Source organism: Cucumis sativus, chromosome 5, assembly GCF_000004075.3.
Source record: "Cucumis sativus cultivar 9930 chromosome 5, Cucumber_9930_V3, whole genome shotgun sequence".
NCBI lineage: Eukaryota > Viridiplantae > Streptophyta > Magnoliopsida > Cucurbitales > Cucurbitaceae > Cucumis > Cucumis sativus.
Window position 1 is genome coordinate 8870880 of NC_026659.2, and position 22031 is coordinate 8892910.

General features: G+C 32.1%; 2 protein-coding genes across 4 annotated transcripts; both read right to left on the reverse strand.

Annotated features, from left to right (window-relative positions):
* Positions 1 to 5730: 5730 nt before the first annotated feature.
* Positions 5731 to 16277, reverse strand: LOC101221380 (protein TOM THREE HOMOLOG 1). Its single transcript, XM_004140358.3, has 10 exons — positions 15845 to 16277; positions 15393 to 15483; positions 15238 to 15290; positions 15060 to 15152; positions 14900 to 14971; positions 12160 to 12278; positions 8049 to 8112; positions 7881 to 7934; positions 6783 to 6860; positions 5731 to 6282 (listed from the first exon to the last, which is right to left on the reverse strand). The coding sequence occupies exons 1-10, from the start codon at positions 16004 to 16006 to the stop codon at positions 6190 to 6192; spliced, it is 879 nt and encodes a 292-aa protein (XP_004140406.1). The 5' UTR covers positions 16007 to 16277; the 3' UTR covers positions 5731 to 6189.
* Positions 16278 to 20079: 3802 nt separating this feature from the next.
* Positions 20080 to 21687, reverse strand: LOC101221621 (60S ribosomal protein L23a). Of its 3 annotated transcripts, none has more exons than XM_004140360.3 (4): positions 21566 to 21679; positions 21328 to 21361; positions 20725 to 21085; positions 20080 to 20576 (listed from the first exon to the last, which is right to left on the reverse strand). In XM_004140360.3, exons 2-4 carry the CDS (start codon positions 21338 to 21340, stop codon positions 20492 to 20494), a joined length of 459 nt encoding a protein of 152 aa, XP_004140408.1. In that variant the 5' UTR covers positions 21341 to 21361; positions 21566 to 21679; the 3' UTR covers positions 20080 to 20491. The 3 variants fall into 3 exon arrangements, with proteins under 3 accessions (XP_004140408.1, XP_004140409.1, XP_031740921.1); XM_031885061.1 differs by having other exon boundaries at positions 20499 to 20640; positions 21566 to 21681; XM_004140361.3 differs by lacking the exon at positions 21328 to 21361 and having other exon boundaries at positions 21566 to 21687.
* Between the last annotated feature and the right edge of the window lie 344 nt (positions 21688 to 22031).

Below are 22031 nucleotides of genomic sequence, written 5' to 3' on the forward strand. Positions count from 1 at the left end.
TGAAGTCTATCATGCATCATCCATCTATCAAATTTCATTTTCATTACATCAATTTTCATTATAGTTTTGGTTCTTCCTTATCATGTATTTTTAATTAGGAGTGTAATAATAACCTAAATAACCTAACATCTCGAATTATCCAACCTATATTATAAGCCTTGAATTGGGATACTTTAAAATTTGGGTTGGGTTAGGTTGGGTTCAAAATTTTAGTTTTTATCAGGTTGAGTTGGGTTTGGGATTGAGGTTGAAAAATTCGGTTCAATGCAATCCAACTCGAATTAATGATATATATATATACTACATTCTTTGTCTGGGTTGTCATCTCCGATTCTCCCTCTCATTATTGGGTTCTCATCCACTCGTCTGTGGGCGTTAGAATAGGCATCGACTTCTCGTCCTCTCTTCGAATTCTCCCTCTTTGCATTACCATCCCACGACGTCGTTGGTGTTACCCTCTCCCTCTTGTCTGACTTCTCATCTCACACTGTCACCAGCATTACCTTCTCCCTCTCAGTGTTTGTTGTCATCGGCTTCTCATTTCACCGCCTTCATCGTTGTTCTCTCAGTTTACCTCTCGAACTTCTTGTTATGATTATTTATTTTAAGCATTTTTTCTACATTTAAAAGTTACTAGATTTGCCTTTTTAGTAGTTCTGGTGTGTTTTGAATTTTAAAAAACAATCAAAAAAAGTTAGATGAGGTTTGATGTCAGTTTTAGAGTTTCGAGAAAGAAGCAATAATTTGGTTGGAATCGAACAAAATGGGGGTAAAGTAAAACGTTAAGAATGAAAAAAAAAAAAAAACAATATAACTCAACCCAACTCAATCCATATTTTGAGGGTTAGGAATACTATTCCGTTACCAATCCAACTAATCCAAAAATATGAGTTGGGTTAGAAGTGAACTAATTTACACTCCTATTTTTAATATGTACAATCTATGTATTTTAAATTTTGGTTCATGTACTTTCAAATTTTTCATTTTTATTTCATCTTTCAAATTACCAAAATCGAGTTGGAGGACTAAAAAGAACAAATATTAAAAATAGATAGAGCAAAATTAACATTATACAAATATAAAGACCAAAATAAATCAAAACTAAAATACATTGATGAAAATAGTTTATAAGAAGGCACATTTTTTAAAATAGTAAAATATTGAAACTATTAACAAAAGTAGAGCAAAATTCATCCAAATCAACTGTAGGAAAATTATGTTATATTTTGTAAATAATTTTTAAATTTTTTAAATTTAACTAAAATATTAAATATTTTCTCATGAAAGGGAATTTTTATTGTAAATAAAAATAGAAAGGAACAAGTACTATTCAGGGGGAAAAGAGAAAAAAAATAAAATATTTTATTAAATGGAACCTAAATGAAATAAAAGTTGACAGTAAAAAGTTAAATTAAAAATAGAGGTTGTATAAAAGTGAACCAAAGCTCCCCACCAAATTACTATTTGAACTTCTTCTTCTTTTTCTTTGTTTTCTTTACATTTATTTCAATCATTTCCTTTCACAAATTAAGTTTAATTTACGAATCTTTTTCTAAAAAAAATATATAACCCACCCACAAAATATTTATACGAACAATTTCAAAAATGAAAAAAAGTCTATAAGCTCATAATAAAAAATACCACGATGTTCGTTTAGATTTTGGTAGCCAAATCTAAACCATTTTGTACGAAATTGTTTTAGAATGTGATCGTTTAGATTTGACAAATGATTGTTTAAATTTGAGTAGCTAAATCTAAACTTTATTTGAATTTTGATTGTTTAAATTAAAATAGTCAAATTTCAATGATTTTTTTCAAGATTTTTTTGTTTATATTTGAAATAGGATAGTTTAGATTTATCTATTTTTAGTATAGCATCGTTTACATTTAGCCATCTAATATCTTAACCATTTTTTTATCTTTTATATTTGACACTCGATCTTAAAAAATCAAATAACAGTTTAAAAAGAATAGCAAAAAAATTACATAAGAGAAAAAGATAATAGTAAGGAAAAGAACAAAAACTACTATTGAAAGGAAAAGAAAAGAATATAAACAAAATGAAAAGGAGGAACAAATGACAATATTTTAAAAAAAATTAGAGAGAGAAGAGAAGAAGAAAAAGACAATGACAAGTGAGGACAAACTTAATTTTTTTTAACGTGGACTTTCATTTTATTATTAGATCATAGATATTTTGATTATTTGTTATATTTATATAAATTGAAACGACGAATTTTAACTTTTCAGTCAGGTTTTTTTTATATGATCATTAAATCCAATGGTATCTCAACTAAAATCATTTCTATATCATATATATATATATATATATATAGTTTGTATGTTTGCAAATTTGGGTATCCAAAACAATTGTTGACTTTCTAAGTTGGAGAGAAATTGTTAACTAAACTCACCACTTTTTTCTTCATTTTTTATAAGGTTTAGCTTCAACCTTTTTGAGATATACAGTTTGTTTTTTTCGTTCTAATCATATTTTGTAACTAATCTTTTAAGTTGATGTACACAAGCAACATTTGTATTTGTATTTTTATGAGTAAAGTATGGTACGAGTTCTTTATATTTACTTTGTCATACCCTTTGTTACAATTATTTCTTTCTAGCATAATTAAATATGACGACTCTAAAATTTTTCACTTCTAGCTTCAAAAGTTAGAACATCTTTATCATCATGTTACCTATACTGTTGGCTTTATTTTGTGATTTCGTGTCGTGATCAATGTGTTATGACAACAAAATATGAATAGTGATTATTACATATATATTTTTTCTTTAATAATATGAACTTTTACGTTTGGTCCCCTAGGAGTGACCTATATCTATTTAGTGAATGTTAGGGTGTGGTTTAATCTATCTACTTTTGTGAGCCCTTACTAGCTAAATGGCACAATCTAATTTGAGAGATGACACGTCTTTAGACACTTATTGTATTATATTATTGAATGGTCAATTCGAATATATAGTTGAGTGGATAATGCACCAATTATTAACCTAAAATTTAATTTGGTGAATTAAAGAAAAATATCTTATTGAACTAACCCATGTTATCGATGACCATGAGGTATATCTTAGTCAATATTATTTAATTTTTTAGTCTAATATAATTAAATTTAATTTGATAGTAACACTTACTAGTTTGTAATTAGCCTCTAATTAAATAAAGAAAATCCTGAAGAAGTTCGTATCTAATCAAAATTTCATGTATTTAATTAGAAGAGAGATAGGTTAACTTTTTTTTTTATTTTTTAATGGAGTACTAAGTGATGAGAAACAAAAGCAATAAACAATTAAGGTTTGGGGAAATTCCTTTAAACAACACAAATATTTATTTTAAAAGCTGATGGTACTTATCATCGTAACAAAATTATACACAAAAATACTGTAATCAGGGTATGTGCTTGCACATGCATATGTTTGTGCGTTCGTGTAGATCTAAATATTTAATCTTTAATACTTGATCATCTAGAGGTAAAGAGCATGAATCTTCTCAAAACTAAAGTATTATAAAGTGTTTGTAATTATGTTTGAAGAACTTGGATCTTCAAACATTATTTAGTACTCTTCAGAAGCTTAGGAGTGTTTTGATAGTTGATAACTCTCTTTGGAACCTAAAATTTCTTAACCGTTCAAAGTTATTTTTGAACTCTATTGAATTTAAATCCTACCAGGAGAATTTGATGGAATGGATTTAATAAGTTTTATAGAAAATATAATTACACACATTTTTCAATTTTGGATAATATTTTTTACTTTGCTCATGATTTTGTGTTATTTTATGATTTTCACGTACAATAGATGTTAACCAAATGTATCGAATCTTAAATGAACATTTATCTCTAATCAATGTTCATATATTTATTTAGGAAAAATATATCCTAAACTTTTATCTCTAATAAATATTTATATGTTTATTTTTTAGAATTTCAAAAAATATATTTAACTAATACATAATATATTCTTTTACCATGCATGTAACTAAAACTAAAGGAGGACAAACATTTTAGTATCCAACCATATATATATATATAGTTTATGTAATTAGGGAAATTTTGATTGGTTGGTGTGCATATTGAAAGTAAGCTATAGAGTATAGAGTGAGGTGAGGTGAAGTGAGGAAGTGAATATCTCTTAATACTAATTATTATTATTCCAATTGAGTGTGCTCACTTTGTCTTTGACCAAAATCCACTTAATAAATGAATTGGACATTTATGTGACACATGTGGGTCTAAATCTCACATCAAATGCTTGCTTCTTTTCTTTTCAACTATATACACATCATTATTACTATTCTTTACTCTTTTCAGTCATTATTTCAAGGCCAAATATTTATTATAATTAATTCTATCCATATTTAAGATATAAAACTTACCATTCTAGTCAATAAAATTCTTTTTTTTTTTTTTTTATAATCCACCTTTTACTACCCTTAGACTTCTTCACAAGTTTGGTTTTTGGATTAATAAAGTATATATTCGTATAATATATTTAATAATCTAAATTAATTCATCTACAATTTTTTAGGACCCATATAAATGATATAACTATAAGTTTGATAGGATGTTTGAAATAAATGAATGGTGAAAATTAATACACTTTTAAATTAACATATTTTTAAATTTAGAATATAAATTAATATTTTTGTTTGTAAGTAACGACTATCAAATAATTAGGATTGACTCAATTATTTTGGGTTCCATTTTTAAATGTTCATCATTTGAATTTTATATCCTATCTATAAAATTGTTAGAAAATCTAATCATCAATCCTTTAATTAACATAAATACACAAACAATATATTGTATAATAATAAGAATAATAAGAATAATAATTATCATAATGTTGATGAACTTAGAAATATACATATAATATATATACAGATAGGATCTAAAAATTTTATTAACAAGAGCTCTATACCATCACTTAAATAATTCAATAAGTCGAGTTTAAAATGTTTAAAACTTTTTGTTATAGTTTAAAATGTTTATTAATAAGGGTAACTGCGCTTGCGCGAATAAGGATGTATTTTTTTTATACTCATCCGAATAGTTTTTTGATTCCCCTAAGTACCCGACATGTGTCAATCATGAGAGGGTTAGCTCATCTATTTTATATCGAGTGTGAGATCCTTTGATTGTGAAATTCTCAACATATTAAGTTAAAATGGTGTCTCTTTTAGACTAGCCTTATTGATCAAGTTTCAATTTTTTTTAATCAAATATTCATTTGGACGATCAAGAGGTGAATTGACAAATATATAAACACACCCAACAAATATAGATTTTTTGTTTATGAGAGTTCACATTTTTTCTTTTGGTGCAACATTATATCGTGAATCTAGGCATAATTTAACTATCAACTCTAACAACACCAAGTATTGTTGAGGTTAAAAAGTATTAAATTAAGAGAATAATTTTAGCAGGCCAAAACTTCTTAGCAATAATTAAAATATCAAGAAAAGATATACAGATAAGATTTGGTTACACGGTTAGTTCCTCTGAAGTTTATGAAAATATTTGAATGAGAGCTTGTTTCTATGTATTCGACTTGAAAGGATTTTTATGTAAAATAAATAATAAGTCACACTTCATACAAATAGTATATAACATAAGAATAACTCAACATTTAAGCTGCTACTTCCATCCCATCAGTATCTAAATCTCTATCTTTGTTTGAACTAAAGAAATGAAGAAACCAAAATCATTGGTGATGTAAAGATAATGTGAGGCTCAAATTGTGCACCCTCTAATGAGCATTGTGACAGATAAATAAATAAATAAAATCAATTGGTGGGTTATAAATATACAGGGAAGAAGCATTTAGAAATGTCACTGTATCTCTTGCTATTTTAACCAAAAAAAGGCAACAACAAGAAATCCAGCGAGTAAGGTTAAGTAAACCACTTATCATATGGCACAACACCACCATCAACCCTCCCTCACTATAAATTTCAGTCTGTAGCAGTTTTGTTTAATTTAATCCTATTTAAACACATTTCCCAACTTTTAATACACAAACCAACACAACTCCAAACGCCTCTGCCACCATTGTTTCTTTAGGGATCAGCTACCCCTTTTTACCTCTTGCACCTCTTTCCCAACTTTTTGCTTTCTTCTGTACCCATCTCTTGTCGAAAACTTGACCAGATTTTCTTCTTCTTTCTCAGCCCTTTTAACGGATAGGATGGTACTGTGTGATTCCTCGTTTCGGGGGCAGCTTTCGAAGAATGAAGAGGACCATAGAGGATGGTACAATCTCAACCAACTGCGGAAATGGAAAAACAAGTAAAACACCCTGCCTCTAACAAGGACGTGGCATATTTTTCAGAATATAGAATTAACCTCACACTAACATACCCTAAATCACTCACCAAAATATTGTCCATAGAAATGGCCTCAAGACTTATACTAGAAGGGGTAAAAAACGGTTAAGAGTTTTGCAATTGCGTTTAGTGTTGTGGATTCATAAAGCATTGTATATTGAGAACTAATATAACTGCTGCCATTTTCAATACTCTGTATTTCTTAATTTTTACAGGTCAGGAAGCTAGGATACCTAACACCTACCTTCCTCATTTCCTAATCTCTATTTATAACAAAATTCCCCTACCTACTTGCTAATTTATCCTTATAATACTCTAATAGCATCATCCTATCATCATGTTAATAAGAATATCCCAAGTCACTAAAGATTCCAGTAAAACAAGTAACCACAAGTGAAATACCATAGATAATATGCATTAACAACCACAATCCCATAATTACCAGGTAGTAAATAAAATTTAGAACCGGATGATCCAAAACGTCGAGGTCAGCGGCTTGATCAAAAGCATTAAAGCACATCTACAGCACAAGATAATAAATTAAGCCAGGATTACAATGAATATAGAGTAGAGTGAGAATATAGAGCAACTGAAAGGCAAACTATCCATGTAACTATCCTTCTTTAGATTGTCTTCATATCTTATTTATTACAATTTCTCTCTATGCTAACTCTCATGCACAATCAAGTAACAAATGCTAATTACAATAATTAACACCTCCATTACAAATGACACTGTTAGGAATTCCCAACAATAAGCAATCCCAAGAAACAGAGCAAGCTGATATGATTTATATATGTATGTTTGTTAGATGTTAAGTTACACCTATAAGCTTAAGTTTTTGGTCGATTGATGATTTAAGATGATAGGTATCTGAGCAGATTGTCTGGAAAGATCGTGTGTTCAGGCCTTTGCAATGTTACATTTCCTCCCCATCTAATATGCATTTCCACTAGCTATATTTCCTCCCTAATTAATATTCATTTCTTCATATTTCGATCTCATAAGTGAGGAAGAGTGTTAAATATTATATTTGAGGGAAAATACAGCAAGGGAATAACAGAACAAGATGAGCCCTAGCAAACAAGAACTTTCTAGAGGGCTGGAAACTATCTCATCCAAGCCTGTTCCTGAACAAAATTCACGTACCTTGCACTCTAATAACAAAACCCTTCATAAACCTCTTACCTCTCTTTTCACATAGCACCCACAATGCTCGCAAACTCCACTCTTCATTAACAACTAACCCTCACGTGAATCTCTCTTTCTACCCCTTCTTTTAAATCTATGTATAATTGGGGGCCTCACGGATAGTTCCCAACTTAAAATTTATCACAAATAACTTTAAATTTTGACCATTCATACTTCATACTAAAACTGAAAAATATTCACTGCAGACCTGTACATGTATTTGAAACAAATATGGATAGAACGTAGTGATATAAAACAGTAAGGAAAAAGAAAAGGTTCCATTTGTCAGTTAAATATCTGGTCACTCCTATTGATACGGCATAACTATGTTGGGCAGAAGTAGACTCACCATGATGCATCTGACTAGGAAACATGAAAAACATATAGTTGTCACATAGCCAACCTATCCAATCCAAAACAAGAAAAAATTAAGGGGTAAACCAACAGAAAAGGTTCAAAAAGGCTCAAACTACTAAAAGGATGTCTAGCAGTCTTATATCTGAAGGAATGTAAGTACCTCTTGCAACTTCTTACGTCTTCCTTTGGATTCCACAGGGAAGCGCTGTAACATCAAGAATAATCTACCAAGAGATGATTAAAGAAACCATTAGCAAATTATAAGTATGATCTCCAAATTTTCAGGACTGCCACTTGATGAATAACCAAGCTTTCAAGGAGAAAAACTAAAATAATAAAATGGCATAGAGAAAAAGGAAAAGAAATTCCATGAAAGAAGTATATACATATCGAGAAAACAGAGAGAGACCATCTAAGAAACGTCTCCAATCAAGCCCAAATAAAACCAAGTGAATGTTAAATCAAAAGAAAAGAAAAAAACTTCACAACCCAAGAGAAAGTTGCACTTGTGTTATATAGAATTAACAAAGAGAAAAGCCAAAAAAGGTAAAAACTTCATCTACTAAAGTTTAAATGATTAACAGTTCTGCATAAAAGACCTTAAATATTTTAGCACAAAAGAAGCCACTGCTAAACCAAAAGTTGATACAATCATTACATTGAACTTTCAATCTGAGAAATTACACCTAAAGTTTTTAACATGCTACAAACCCCATCATTGTATCTCCATAACAAAATGGGATGAAGTTTCGTAAGTTTGAAGGCAAATAATATACAATTATGGCAACCCAAAAAATTAGGAAAATTTTGGGGTACCAACCTTTATAGTTCAGTGACGATTTCCACAACTTTCAATTTGTAATTTACAGAATTGTAAATGGTCCAATTCCACAATTTGTTTAAATCTAGGTAGGTAATTACACAAATTGGATTTTAGGATTGGATTCAGCATGGAAATCTCTCACGACATTTTTATTGTTTTATAGTTAAAAAAGAATTTCTTAGTTCAGGAGCCATCAAATACTGCCAATCGCCTTTGGCGTCAAATGCCTTATAGATATCTTTCAATTTCACCATCCTTGTGTCTCGTGTGTTGTCATCATTTTGAGTCTCCAATCCATCTCTTTTCTTTTTCACTTTTTTTAAATAGAACCAACCAATTTCATTGCCCTTTTGCATCAATGTTATGAATTCTCATCTTGGAAGCTTTTGGTTGGTCCCTGCTGTGTCCTCTCCTAATACTATCTTCGATCTTCTTGCTTCATTATTGGTGGGTGATCCTTTGATGGTACTAAGAAGATGATTTGGTTGGTTTTGTTATGCACGTTCCTTTGGATCTAATGGGGCAAGAGGAATTGGCACCTTTCTTCTGACTCTTTTTCCACTTTTAACCATTTTATGGATTTGTTCTGTTTACTGTTTTTTCTCAGGGCAATGTAAAATAAAGCACCCTTTTAAAACTTATAGCTTATCTTTTTAGTTACATGGCCATCTCTTTTGTTATCGTCTTTAGGTGTTTGGGGTGTTCCCCTAATTTCATTTATTAATGATATATTTATGTTTCAAATAATAATAATAATCATAATAAAGAATTTAGTCATTCCAAGTTAAAATATATAGAAAACTAAAACTTACTTATTATCTTTAAATATCAATTTTATAAAAGGGTTTTTTCAAGAATAATAAAAAAATACAAACTATTTACACTTTATGGAAAAAACCTCTAAACGACAAAAACTCATTGCACTTGATTTTGCCATAAAGTGTAAATAGTTTGTCCATTTTGTCATTTTTGACAATTCTCGTTTATAAAATACTATCAACCATGCTAACTTATTCGTAATTAACTTTCTAACCATAATTAAAACCCTCTGCTATAAATATTTATTAAAACTTTAAAGGTAGTGATTGGGACCAAAGAAACGGATACATTTTGTACGCCAATTTTTTAAAGTGTTTTGAAGAAGAAAAATAAATTTTCCATCCACACTTTAACGGATAATGAGAAAATTTGTTATACAACAAATTACCGAGAATGCTGAGGAGGTCTGAGAAGACAATTAAGGTCCAAAAATAAAGAAGATGAGTGATAACTGTGTGAGATTTTCCAAATTCAAAGGTGTGTTCAGAAGAAAGGAAAACAATTTTGCAGATCAGGAGGGTACTTTACTTCCAATGCAGGTATGAGACTACAGAAGGAGACAGAAGGGAGATCTTTGTGATGATCCAACCCCTTTGGCCCTCAAGGAATAGGGAGGCCGTAAGAGAACCAAACCATGGAGTTACCTTTTTTTCTCCTGTGACTTTTCCTATGTCTTTCACAATTGATCTTAATCCAGGGAAGAGTAAGCGTGTCAAGATCCTCTCTAAGTGTGTCAAGATCCTCTTTGATTAACTGGAGATAGACATCGGCAGCACTGTGAACTGCATTGTCACAAGCCATGCTTACTTGTGCCTCCACATGTTCTCCCAAAGTTCAAATGGATGCTTCATTGCAACTACACGACCATGATGGTATTCTAGTGTAATCATGGATGAAGCATAGAAGTCTCTCTTTAGAGACTTAGGAGTTCTCGCGTGAATAGCCCCGTTGAAACACCCACTCGTTCCTTCAATCATAAGAATCTATATTCCAAACCGAGTCTTCAGTGATAAGAATCTAGCTTCCAATCCGAGTCTTCTGTGATAATATCATCTCAAGCGGACTCTAAGAATGCCTTGTGAAAATGAGTGTGAGATTCCTTGTAAGACCCGTAGTTATAGAAATAGTAGGAAAATTATGTGGTTATAGAAGGGGCATATTAGTAATTTGATAGTAGGTTTGCTCGGTTTCTTTGCTGTCTTAAAAAGCCCTCTTAAGTGTGCACCTAGACTCAAGGCGCAGGTCTAGCACCTCGCGTGGAAAGGCGCAGGTTTAGCGCCTCACCTTTAGGCGAGTCTCACAAAATAAGGCACGCCTCATGCGTGTAACTTTTGTGAAGCCCCAAGGCTCAAAGATATGCGCTTTGGGGCATTTTCGTTTTTTTTTTTAAAGAAATAGTAATAATTAAGGATTTTCCTTAATTATTCACTAGAAGAATCAAGTCTACTAAGCCTAAATGCAATAAATTTTATGTTTGAAGTTTTTTTTCCATATTTTCGCTTCAACTATGCATTCTCTTTTTAATGAAATATTTTTATATGTAATCGCTTGAAGAAAAAAACCGCACCTTTTGTGCACCTAGGCTCTAGAGGGTCGTTGCACCTTAGTGCACCTTGGGCATTTAAAAACATCGTTTGCTATAAATAGTAGGAGAGGGGTGAAGAATTTTGTGGGATTTTCTTGCGAGGAAATTTGGATGAGATTAGTCCTCTAGAAAGGTTAGTGATTACCTTGTTAATTGTTCTTATTATATTATAGCATATTTTCAATATATTTTCATATAATTCTATCTTGTAGTGCTCTTGTTTGTTCTTTGTGTTCTTGAGTATTTTCTTGTTAGGTTGGGAGCCTAACATTCCTGTTTTGAATCAAACCTAACTCAAATACCAATTGCTAAAGACATAAGAACCTCCACCTATCTCCAAGTATGATAGCTTCCACTTTGGCATAAGCCTTCACCGGATTGAATAATAACTCACCTTCAACCCCTCCATCCACGATTTTGGTTTTGAATTTTATAAATGCTTTCTGGATTAAGATCTAAATGACAGGAGCCTTTTGTCTCAACTTTGTTGTGGTTCCCTTGTTCCTTTGACCTATAATCTACCGGAGTATTCTTTCAATTTTCTTCATTAAAGTAGCTTCTAATCTCTCTCCCACACATGCCACCCAGAAAAGAAAAACCAAGTTCAAAAGTCATTTGCAGAAAGGATAAGGGTTGTCTCAACTGATCCATCTCCCGCTTTCAAATCTCAACAATCAGTATTAAGCAACATTAAAAGAACTGAAATTCTTCGACAAAACAAAGAATTAACTTCTCTGGGTGACACTGACCAGACACTTTAACTTCCACCTTTATTAAATCCATAGGCAAATGGATATTTACTCAGACATGCAGCTTCCCTATGCTAAATATGGTATTTGGCACATCTACCTTACAGCAGCTACTGATAAAATTACTCCTCAATTTAAGAAACAAAAACCATGGTTAGAAGTGCATGATGCTCACAGCAACATATGTGTGTGTGCGTGTGTGTGTGTGTAAACGAACCAAATATCCATAAAAAAGGATTATTTAAATATATATAAATCATTAAAACAGAGAAAACAAAACAGATGCTAATATTACCTTCCCCCATAAATAAGAAACCCTAGGGCAGCAAACAAAGAGACACAAGCAAAGAACATCTTGGAAAGTATGGCTAGTACATGAACAGGATTCCACCACAACACCAGCCACAGAACAATCTGCAAAAAATTCAATCAAAATTTTAGAAAATATCAATATTAAATAGACCTGTTTCCAATAAAAAAAATCAGGATTACATCTTGGCTATCAAGTACGATAATGATCAATGTAACAGGCAGAACACAAAAGACTGCCAACACACACATAGTTACACATTGAGTCAACAATCAGCCTTACTATCCAATAAGCCCATGGACTAATTATTCTCAGTTATATTCACTAGATTACGTAATTGCTACAATTGATATATGAATCAAATGAAAGAATTAATTTGATGGTATTGTTAATATTGTTATTTGAAAAAGCCAGAACAAGTAAACACCCCAATAATCACATTTCTTTTATTCTCTTTCCATTCTAACTCATGGTTACACTTAAAGCTGTAAATTCTCATTTAAAAAGAACATATACTCAAGTGTCCATGGGTTTGATACTGAAGAATACTTTCCTATAATACTTGGTAAGGTTTGTGTACACTTGAGCACACCTAATGTTTGCACTAGTCTGTGGTTACTTCTAGTACCATCACTTTATTGCCACAACTGCAAACCAGACACACAACCTACTCCCTTGCTATGGCCTCTAACAACCAACGAGAAAATGGACTGCTGCATGTGTATCTTTCATTCACCATAGGCATTTTGTTGCAGGACAAAAGAACTTGCATCACTAACATCCACCTTGTTTGGAAAAGCAAGATCGTACATGACACTCCAGTAGATAATTCCTCTAAATCAATGATTACTATAACCACCCTTTCCCTAAACGACCTCCAAGGTCCACCCTCTCATCAAGTCTTTATACCAATTCCACCTTGACATGATGAAAGTTATCTCAAACCCATTTTGTTTGTGTGCTGTCCATCGCTCGACTAACAAACTCATTACATGTGGAAGCTTGCACTATACATTCACATGCTCACACAAGAGTCTGGCTTCGAACAAGCATCCTCGATGATAAAAGCCAGTGAGAATGTACCAGTTAGGGTTCAAAAGTGCTTAATCGAAACGTGGGCTACCAATATACACGTAAGATTACTTATATAGAGTTACACCCCAAGTGCCACTTGGGCGCACGGCTGACATAGGTCCCATAGGGCTATGTGTGCAAGAGCCAAAGAGGCTGTTGCACGAAGGCATGTGCATGGGTGCACAGGTGGCATGTGAAGGGGTGCACAAGTGTTGTCAAGCACACAAATGCAATGACAAGGACCGTGCACAGACGACAGTACAATTATGGGTGGTCTTTTACTTCAGAAATATAACCTTGTTATTTAGATGCTGGCAAGGATTCAAGGCCACATGGGCTGAGATGAGTGAATTCAACACACCAGAGGCAATTACTACGACAGTGCAATTACTACATTCAAATGTAGTAGGCTAAAACGTTGGTAGTGGGTATTTGGCTCACTGAAAGCATTTTACAAACAAGTGGTGGGTGGAACAATAAGTTGAGACTCTCTCCTAGAAATACGCTAGCTTGTGGGACATACAAGCAGCCCATTTCATCTACATTTGTCCTTATAGGAGTGAATAAAGGTTTGTAAAGGGTATTTTTACCATTCCAATTTTATCAAATGTCCATGACTCCCAAAGGGTATGTTATCCAATCTTCGTGTGTACTTCCTCGAATTGCTACTACTTTTTCATAGTGATGCCCTTAGTTCTTTGTTTAGAAGATTAAATCAAGGACTTAGTGTCACACGAGAGAAAAAAATGTGATTTGGCTTTTAGCTTTACTTGTCTTTTTTATTTTTATTATTTCAAGAAAAAAAAGCGGAATAAATATTGGGTTAATTTACATATATACAACAAAATGCAAAAATATTTACGACCTGTATAAAGAAAAAGTCAATAAAGTCACCATTGTTTTTTCATAAATTTCAGATTTGCCCTTGTTGGTTTTGAATTTCTTAGGACGATTAATTCTTTAATTTGTGCATCTTCATATTATTACTTCTCCTTCTTCATATTCCTACTTCTTGTTTGCAATTTTTTCATTTCCTCTTCCATAATTTTTTCCTTCTTCGTCATCTCTCATCTTCTTTTTCTCTTCTTTTTTACTACACGATCGCGTACCAATATCTAAACGATCGATCGTTTATCCCAGATAGACAGAGATAGATCACTATCTACCTCAGATAGATAAGTGATAAATCTAAACAATCATGTACCAAGATCATTTAGATTTGGTACAAAATCATATACTAAGATCGTTTAGATATTGGTAAACAATCGTTTAGATATTGGTAAACGATCGTTTAGATTTTGGTACTTGATCGTATACTTGTGTACCAATATCTAAACGATCTTTTAGACTATACTATACAATCGTTTAAATTAGAAGCTTTTCGTTTGCGTGTAGCTGATTAAGTACGGAGTATTTTTGTTATTTCACATTGTGGGCTTGTGGGCTTGTTTCTTTTTCAAAATTGTCTTATACGATGTAAATATTTTAGTTATATTTTTTAGAAAACCCCTAAATGCTGGCTACAAACTTATTAACAAAAAATGTGGAAGAATGAGATAAACAAAGTTAAACACTAAATGGAGAAGTAAAAAAGAATTTAAAAGAGATGCCAGTTTTGGCAATCATTATGAGATATAGCTATGAATTTCACCTGAATAACATAGACCACTGCATTTACTGTAAGGAATGTTGGTCTCAATCCGTCAGTTGATACAGCACGTGCCTGAGGAAAGTTCTTTTTGTAAGGTTTATCCAAACAGATTAATCAAATTTGAAAACAAAAATATTATGAATTCTAAATAAATGTCCACCTGGTAGTAAATCTCTGCCCAAAACAAAACCAAAAGAGCATATGTTGTGAAGAAGGCAAGGCTTGGCATGTCAAGCAAGATATGTTGGAGAATCTATACAAGACACAGAAACAAGCGAAACATTAAACATGTGATAGGAAAAAGAATCACGAAGAACAAATTAAGAATCAAACCACACCGGAGGTTCCAAATTCTGCACGTCACGGCGAAATACAAAAACAACAGCCCGGACTGCGGTAAGAAATATTAATGCACTCAGCCCAGAGATTCATAGAACTCACAATATTTTAAGAAAAAGTATGCTGAAAAGAAGAAAAAACGGATGAAATAAACCTCCGTTCACCAAGAAATTGAGAAAATGGAAGACCTTCTGCGTGGTCCAACCATACTCCGGCACCCTCAATTGTATACGGATTAGTTGAACCTAAAACCAGGCATAATAAACATCTTAACATCAAACTTCTGAGAAACCCAACAACGAGTAGAGCAGGCTTCCGTTTTCTATTCTAAAGAAACAAGAGTAAAAATAGCACAGATACATGGAATATGAATAAGCAACATTGGTTTCCTTAAATAAAAACCCATAATAAACCATTGGCATGTTGAAATCAGGATGAATTAGTTAACAACGAAATTAATGAAACCATGAGCAAGAGACGCCGTGATAATCAAATAATTGATGAAATAAGAACAAACCCAATTCCCAAAATTGAATTCAATTCAATTCAAAAAAAAAAAACAGAAAGACATTCGAGAAGGGTATTAGAAACAGAGAAAAAGCATACAAGAGCGACGATGCCGACGAGGCCATAAAGAGCAGCAAGGGTGAAGAAGATACGATCCTGCCATAGGTGAGAATAGTTGATCTCTTGCCACCAAGAGGTAGCGTCGGTCAACAAAAACGCCGGCACCCCGGAATTATCAATGCCGAGGCTGCTAGTCTCCATGAATTGTGATCCCGGAATGGAATTAGAAGAATTGAGGGATGAAGCAAGATGAAGGGGTGAGGGAGATGGATTTGGTGAGTGAATATTGGTGGTTCTTGAGATAGGGGCAGATATTCGTGCCGGGTGGGTTGCGGTGTTTTAACGAAGGAGGGGAAAATGATTACGAAAAATAGAGAGATCCCCAAAAGCGAAATGGGAAAGTATTTGGTAAACAACAACACAACATTTATCTCTTTCCGGCCATGGATGAGTTCAACATACGTACTCTTTTCGAATCTTTTTCTTTCCTTCAAATATATATTATACATGCCAACATGTTAATATGCACCACACCTCTCTCCCTCTTTCTTTTTTTCTTTTTTTCTTTTTTTGCCTAAATTATATCAAAATAAAAACCCTAAATTTAATGGTTTGTGTCCAAAATATCATAATTTTTCAAAGTTTCAAAAATAAATATCCTTCAACTAAAAAAAATTAAAATTAAAATAATTTACCCAAACCTAACAAAATCCAAAAATAAATCGACTCGTGTAACAAAAGAAAATTGTAGTCCATAAAGCCACCACTCTTTTTCATAAATTTTGATTTTTTTGATTTATTGTTTTTTAATATTGCAAATCATTCTTCACATATGCTAAATCGTTTAGGCTATATACTCAAAATTGAAACATGTTTGTGTCTTTTAAAAGTTACAAAATAGTCCCAAAACCTAAATTGATTGGATTCAGAGATTATAGTATTCAATTTCACTGATAATTCTTTAATAACAATTATATTGAATACAATATAATTTTAAATTATAAACTTAGAGTTTTATGCCATAAATTCCAACAAATTAGTTCTTAAATAAAATATGGATGATGATGTTTAAGAAATTATAAGAAATATAGAAAGGAGGAAAAAAAAAAAAGCTTGATGGAGAAGATGATGATGGAAAGGAAAGAGAGGATGGGAGCCCGAGGGAAAGGAGAGACAAACTGAAAAGTAAAAAATAAAAAAGATTTTTTTGTTAAATTATAAAAAATGCTCCTCAACGTTGTGATTTGTTAAAAATTGTCCAAAAACTTTTAAAAGTTTAAAAAAGTTTTAAAATGTCCTTAAACTTTTCATATCATAAAGGTTAAAAATACCTTTATAATTAGTTTTGGACGAAGATCGATAAATCTTCATTTCAAAAATATCCATAAACTTAAAAATAACACTTTTATTAACTCAATTTTTACATCAAATTTCTTAGCACTGAAAATTAAAACCAAAATTTTAAACTAAAACCATAGTTTATATTTTAACTCGATATGTTGATATTTTAAACTTTTCATGGATTTGATATCGATAGAAGGGGTGAATCGATATTTTCAATACATCATATAAAAAACTACAAATCATAAGAAATAAACATCAAAATGACAATAATATAATTATAATATAAATAAATATGTTTAATTATTTAAAAATAATAAAATATTTATTTACTAACTTAAATTTATTGTTTAATTTTTTTTCTATAATATTTCCATAAATATCCATCAAAATCAAAATTTCTATGTAAAATTAAGACTTTGGTATATCTATCAACATCGGTATTTTAAACTTTGGTTAAAACATGATATATGCTTTGCGAGATGTTTTAGTACCCTATGCGATGAATAAAGTCTTGCGCTTGCTTTTGTGATCTAATGTAAGATGTTTTATACTTGTTGTGTGATCTGATATAAGATGCCCCTTTACCTGCTTTGTGATCATCTAACATTGGAACACGCATTATGTCGAGATCACTTCGCATAGCTACAACTGGACGATGAAATGTTGATGACATTTCAGCTGAGATGATGGGTACACTTTTAAAACGTTGGTGTTACACAATATGATTTAGGTTGAAATGATTTACGCAAGAAACATGAATTTCCCAAGTGAATCTTGTGAACTAAGCGATGTGGATTTATATTGTTTTAGAATTGTTCGAGGCAATGAAATGGTTTCCAGTTTTAGAGCGCATACTCTTGTAAATTACATTGTGTTTGCAAAATGAATTTCAAAGCTTATGATTTGTGTGTTGTTCTCACGAAACCCTACTGTTTAAAGTAAATGTGTTGATGAAAATTTCCACTCACTAGACATAGTTGCATTACATCTTGTTAGTGACACCCACCAGCTTTGTTGTATAACATAAAAACTAGTTGGGCGAGAAGGGAATATTGTGTACTTATGTTAGTTGTACTTAACTATGTTGTGTAAACTCATACGTTGTTTTGAAGTACTTTCCTTCTAATGTTGTCTCGATTCCAAATATCTAATGTGTTATGAGCTAGTCATTTGTTATGTTACATACTTTATGCAGAATTAGTTCACGTGGTGTAAACATTAGGTGATATAGTAATAATTTAGTGTCTAAGTGTTTCATAGAATGAAGTTGTATGCTAAATTAACTAAATCTATGGTATACATTAAAGAGATCAGATAATTTAGCTTAATAGGACGCCCAACGCGTTATCGAGGTAGGCGTTGAGAGCCTAGACGATCACACCTTTCCTGGGTCATGTGGGTTCATGTCGGGAGGAGGTGTGACAATTTGAGATTGAGAATGGTCATATCATTCATTGAGTCCCATCAGAAAACTCATAAGATATTCATCTTGAGGGAAATCATTGACATCTTTGTTACCTCCAAATGTATACTTGCCGCAAGTACAAGCGGATTGATAGGACACATATTCATCCTAAACACTCCTCAACTTGGAGAAATACATTGTAACTGATTATTGATGCTTCAAATGAAAGATTCTCATGTCATCTTAGATTAAAATCTTTCCTTTAAATCGAACCAAATTGCTTGTGAAAAACCAAAGAACGACAAACTCGAAGAAATTACTTTGGAAACAGAATTTAGAATCTAAGCGATAACGAGAATAAGGTTGGAGGAATCACTATGACAAATGTGGTATGTATTCTCCGATGAAGATTGCATGAGAGTTGTTGATGAAGATCCATCATCAAGAAGTTGACAATTAGGTTGTTCATGATTCATGGTGAAATGTTGAGAAAATTCTTGAAGCAAAAGAAGAGAGAATTTTCGTTTGATGCCATAACGAGAGGGAAACACAAAACTGAAGAGAGATTATTTATTGGTTATAACCAACTGACACATTACACGTCTACATATAACAACTTAACTATGAATTGGTACAACGTGTTAGAATCGTGTCGAGACTTTCAAACTATAATAAAGATAGAATTTTATTAATAGAGTTAGAATTTTATTTGAATTTATGAATCTTGATAGAACTGTTTCATGATTGATGACCCACCTCTCGTGAGAAGATAACTTTACGCAACAAATCACAAATTTGTAAAATTGAAACTGAGCAAATGACATTTTAAAATTGTATCTATATTGCAATGCTTAGAACTGTTAAAATTCAGAATACGTTCTTAAATTTCTTGACTTTTGTATCTATAAGATTTCTAAATTATCAATTGTGCATGCACTAACCATCTTACATATTAAAAATGTTAAACCTAACTTTTTCTTAATTAAACATTAAAGTTAACTTGGAGTCTAATAAATATCATTGGAGATTTTTAGGAAATTAATATTTACTTCAACTAAAATTTTGAGCTTTGAAAGTTATAATCAGAGAAGCAGTTTGTTTGTTTAATTAGACCATTCAATCATAACCATTTTAGTACATTTGGAATTTATTAAACTTAAAACGCAAAGTTTATAGTTTTATTGGAGATTTTTAGAAGTCACATGTTAGATCCAAAATTGAAAGTCTATGATTTTTTAAAATTCTAGACTAAACTTGTGTAAAAATGTAACCTTAAATTCATATGATATCCATGATAAATAGTATTATTTAAAAATTACTATAATTTTTTATCGCTAAAAATATCATTTTGATACAGCTTGTTCCATTTTGGTCCCTATACTTCTAATTGTCCAAATTTTGTTCCTATACTTTGAATAAAGCTTGAAAGTAGTCTCTACCATTAAATTAAAAAGGAAAAAAGAAAGCATAATTGACAGATAATAATAATAATAACTAAAATGTTGAAGAACAAAACAATCCGAACTAAACAAAACCATCAACAAATTGCCCTCTACTTTTCTTGTAAACCGTAGGCATCGGAGCCTGTTTGTTTACATTCACTCAACTATTCTCACATAACAACCATCTAACTTGATTAAGTTGGTTTTTAAAGAAACAGAGTGGATAGAGTGCCATACACCCAAGTTATGAAGATGAGAATTCAGAAGTGTGACAAAGGTGTTTGAAGCATACGAATAATTCAAACATACTCCACAAGTGTCTTGAACTCAATCAACCAGAGCTAGCTGCTAGCTAATTACCAATATATATATATATATAGAGAGAGAGAGAGAGAGAAGAAAAACAGCTAGAAAGATTTGGATTCTAACAAGATTCATTCAAATATATTTAAACAAAATTGTGGACACTGAAATGCAAATACTTGCCTAGGAAGTTTAGATAATTCCGATCTTGTTTGCCACGTCCAATGCATCATAGTCTGGGGTTAACCTAACGTAGGCCTTCTTTGTTCCATCAGGTCTACATAAGTAGGATTGTACTTTGTCATCATCAAAATGTACTTCAGTGAAGTTGTAATTTAACCCTATATACTAATATTTGTCATGTAAAACAAACGACATGGTATTCTTTGGTAGCAAAGTGTAGCTTCTAAATTCATTCAGCATACCTGATTAGAGTGTTGACTTTCTTGGTTTGAATGTCATACATCTTCTTGACAGCATCTTTAATCTTTTTCTTGTCGGCACGAATATCAACAATAAAAACAAGGGTGTTATTATCCTCAATCTTCTTCATGGCAGACTCAGTGGTGAGTGGATATTTAAGAATTTGATACTGATCCAACTTGTTCCTAGGAGTCACACTGATTCGAGGATACTTGGGATTCCTATCCTTCTTCAATGTCTTTGGGCGATGGAATGTGACCGATGTTCTGATTTTCTTAGCCTTCTTAAATGTTGGCCCAGACTTGACTGCCTTGGCAGTCTTCAAGGCTTGAGCTTTGGGATCAGCCTTTTTGGTCATGTCAGCTGCAAAACCATCAAATTAAATATAAACTCTGCATTGCAAAACCTCATAAGCATCCAGGGAGAGTGTAGTTTATTATATACTGAAAATGTCCATTAAACCGTCTCAAGAACTTGGAAGCTACCATCAAAACAAGAAAACGAAAAGTACCATCTAAAACACAAGAATGAAAATGCAGTGAGCAAAATTAAGAGGAAAAAGGACATAATACACTAATACTTTAACAAAGACAAAGCGCACATACCCTTAGGCGCCATAGCTGTATCGAAATTACCCACCTGAAGACCAAGCGAGCAATAATGAAGATGAGAAGAAAAACGATATTAACAACAGTTACTCCATGGAACCAAAATCACAACACACAAATCTAACTCCAACAAAGATAAACAAGAAATATTATAACAAAAGAGGTAAGAAGGATGCAAAGATTCTGAATTCCTGAGATAACGATAAAATTAAGAAGCATTCAAGAGAGAGGTTACCGGCGGCTACGAATGTGGTGGTGGTGCAGCCCTAGATTGAAGAATGCGAAGAAATGAATAGTAAAAACGGAAAGGCATTTTATTTCCATCGATGGGTTGGGCATTTTATTATGGGCGAAATGGCATAAATGCCCTTAAATATAAAGTAGGGTTTTTTTTTTAAAAGAAAGAAAACCACTAGTAAAAGACCCGTGCTTAGCGAGCATGCTTGTCAAGAACGTTGTTTGCTTATGGTTGTATGCCCAAATACCCCCATTTACTTTGTTTCTTATATTTTGTATTTAGTTTAACTTGTTACTTTCCTTTTTATACCATAAACCTCGAGTGTGACGTTTCGATTTTTTCATATACAAATCTACTAGAGCTGAAAAAGTCCAAAATGTACTATAGGGGAGACAATAGTTAAATCCCCGCTCAAGCTTTGTCGCACTCTTTGCAATCAGTTTTTTTTTTTTTCAATTAACAG

Coding starts and splice junctions, on each gene's coding strand:
- LOC101221380 (XM_004140358.3), bottom strand. CDS start 16,006: ATGGAGACTAGCAGCCTCGGCATTGATAATTCCGGGGTGCCGGCGTTT. Junction 14,972..15,059: donor GGGCAGAGATTTACTACCAG/GTGGACATTTAT, acceptor AACTTTCCTCAG/GCACGTGCTGTATCAACTGA. Junction 6,283..6,782: donor TAAATTTTATTTACTACCTG/GTAATTATGGGA, acceptor CCATTTCCGCAG/TTGGTTGAGATTGTACCATC.
- LOC101221621 (XM_004140360.3), bottom strand. Junction 20,577..20,724: donor AAAGTCAACACTCTAATCAG/GTATGCTGAATG, acceptor CTACTTATGTAG/ACCTGATGGAACAAAGAAGG.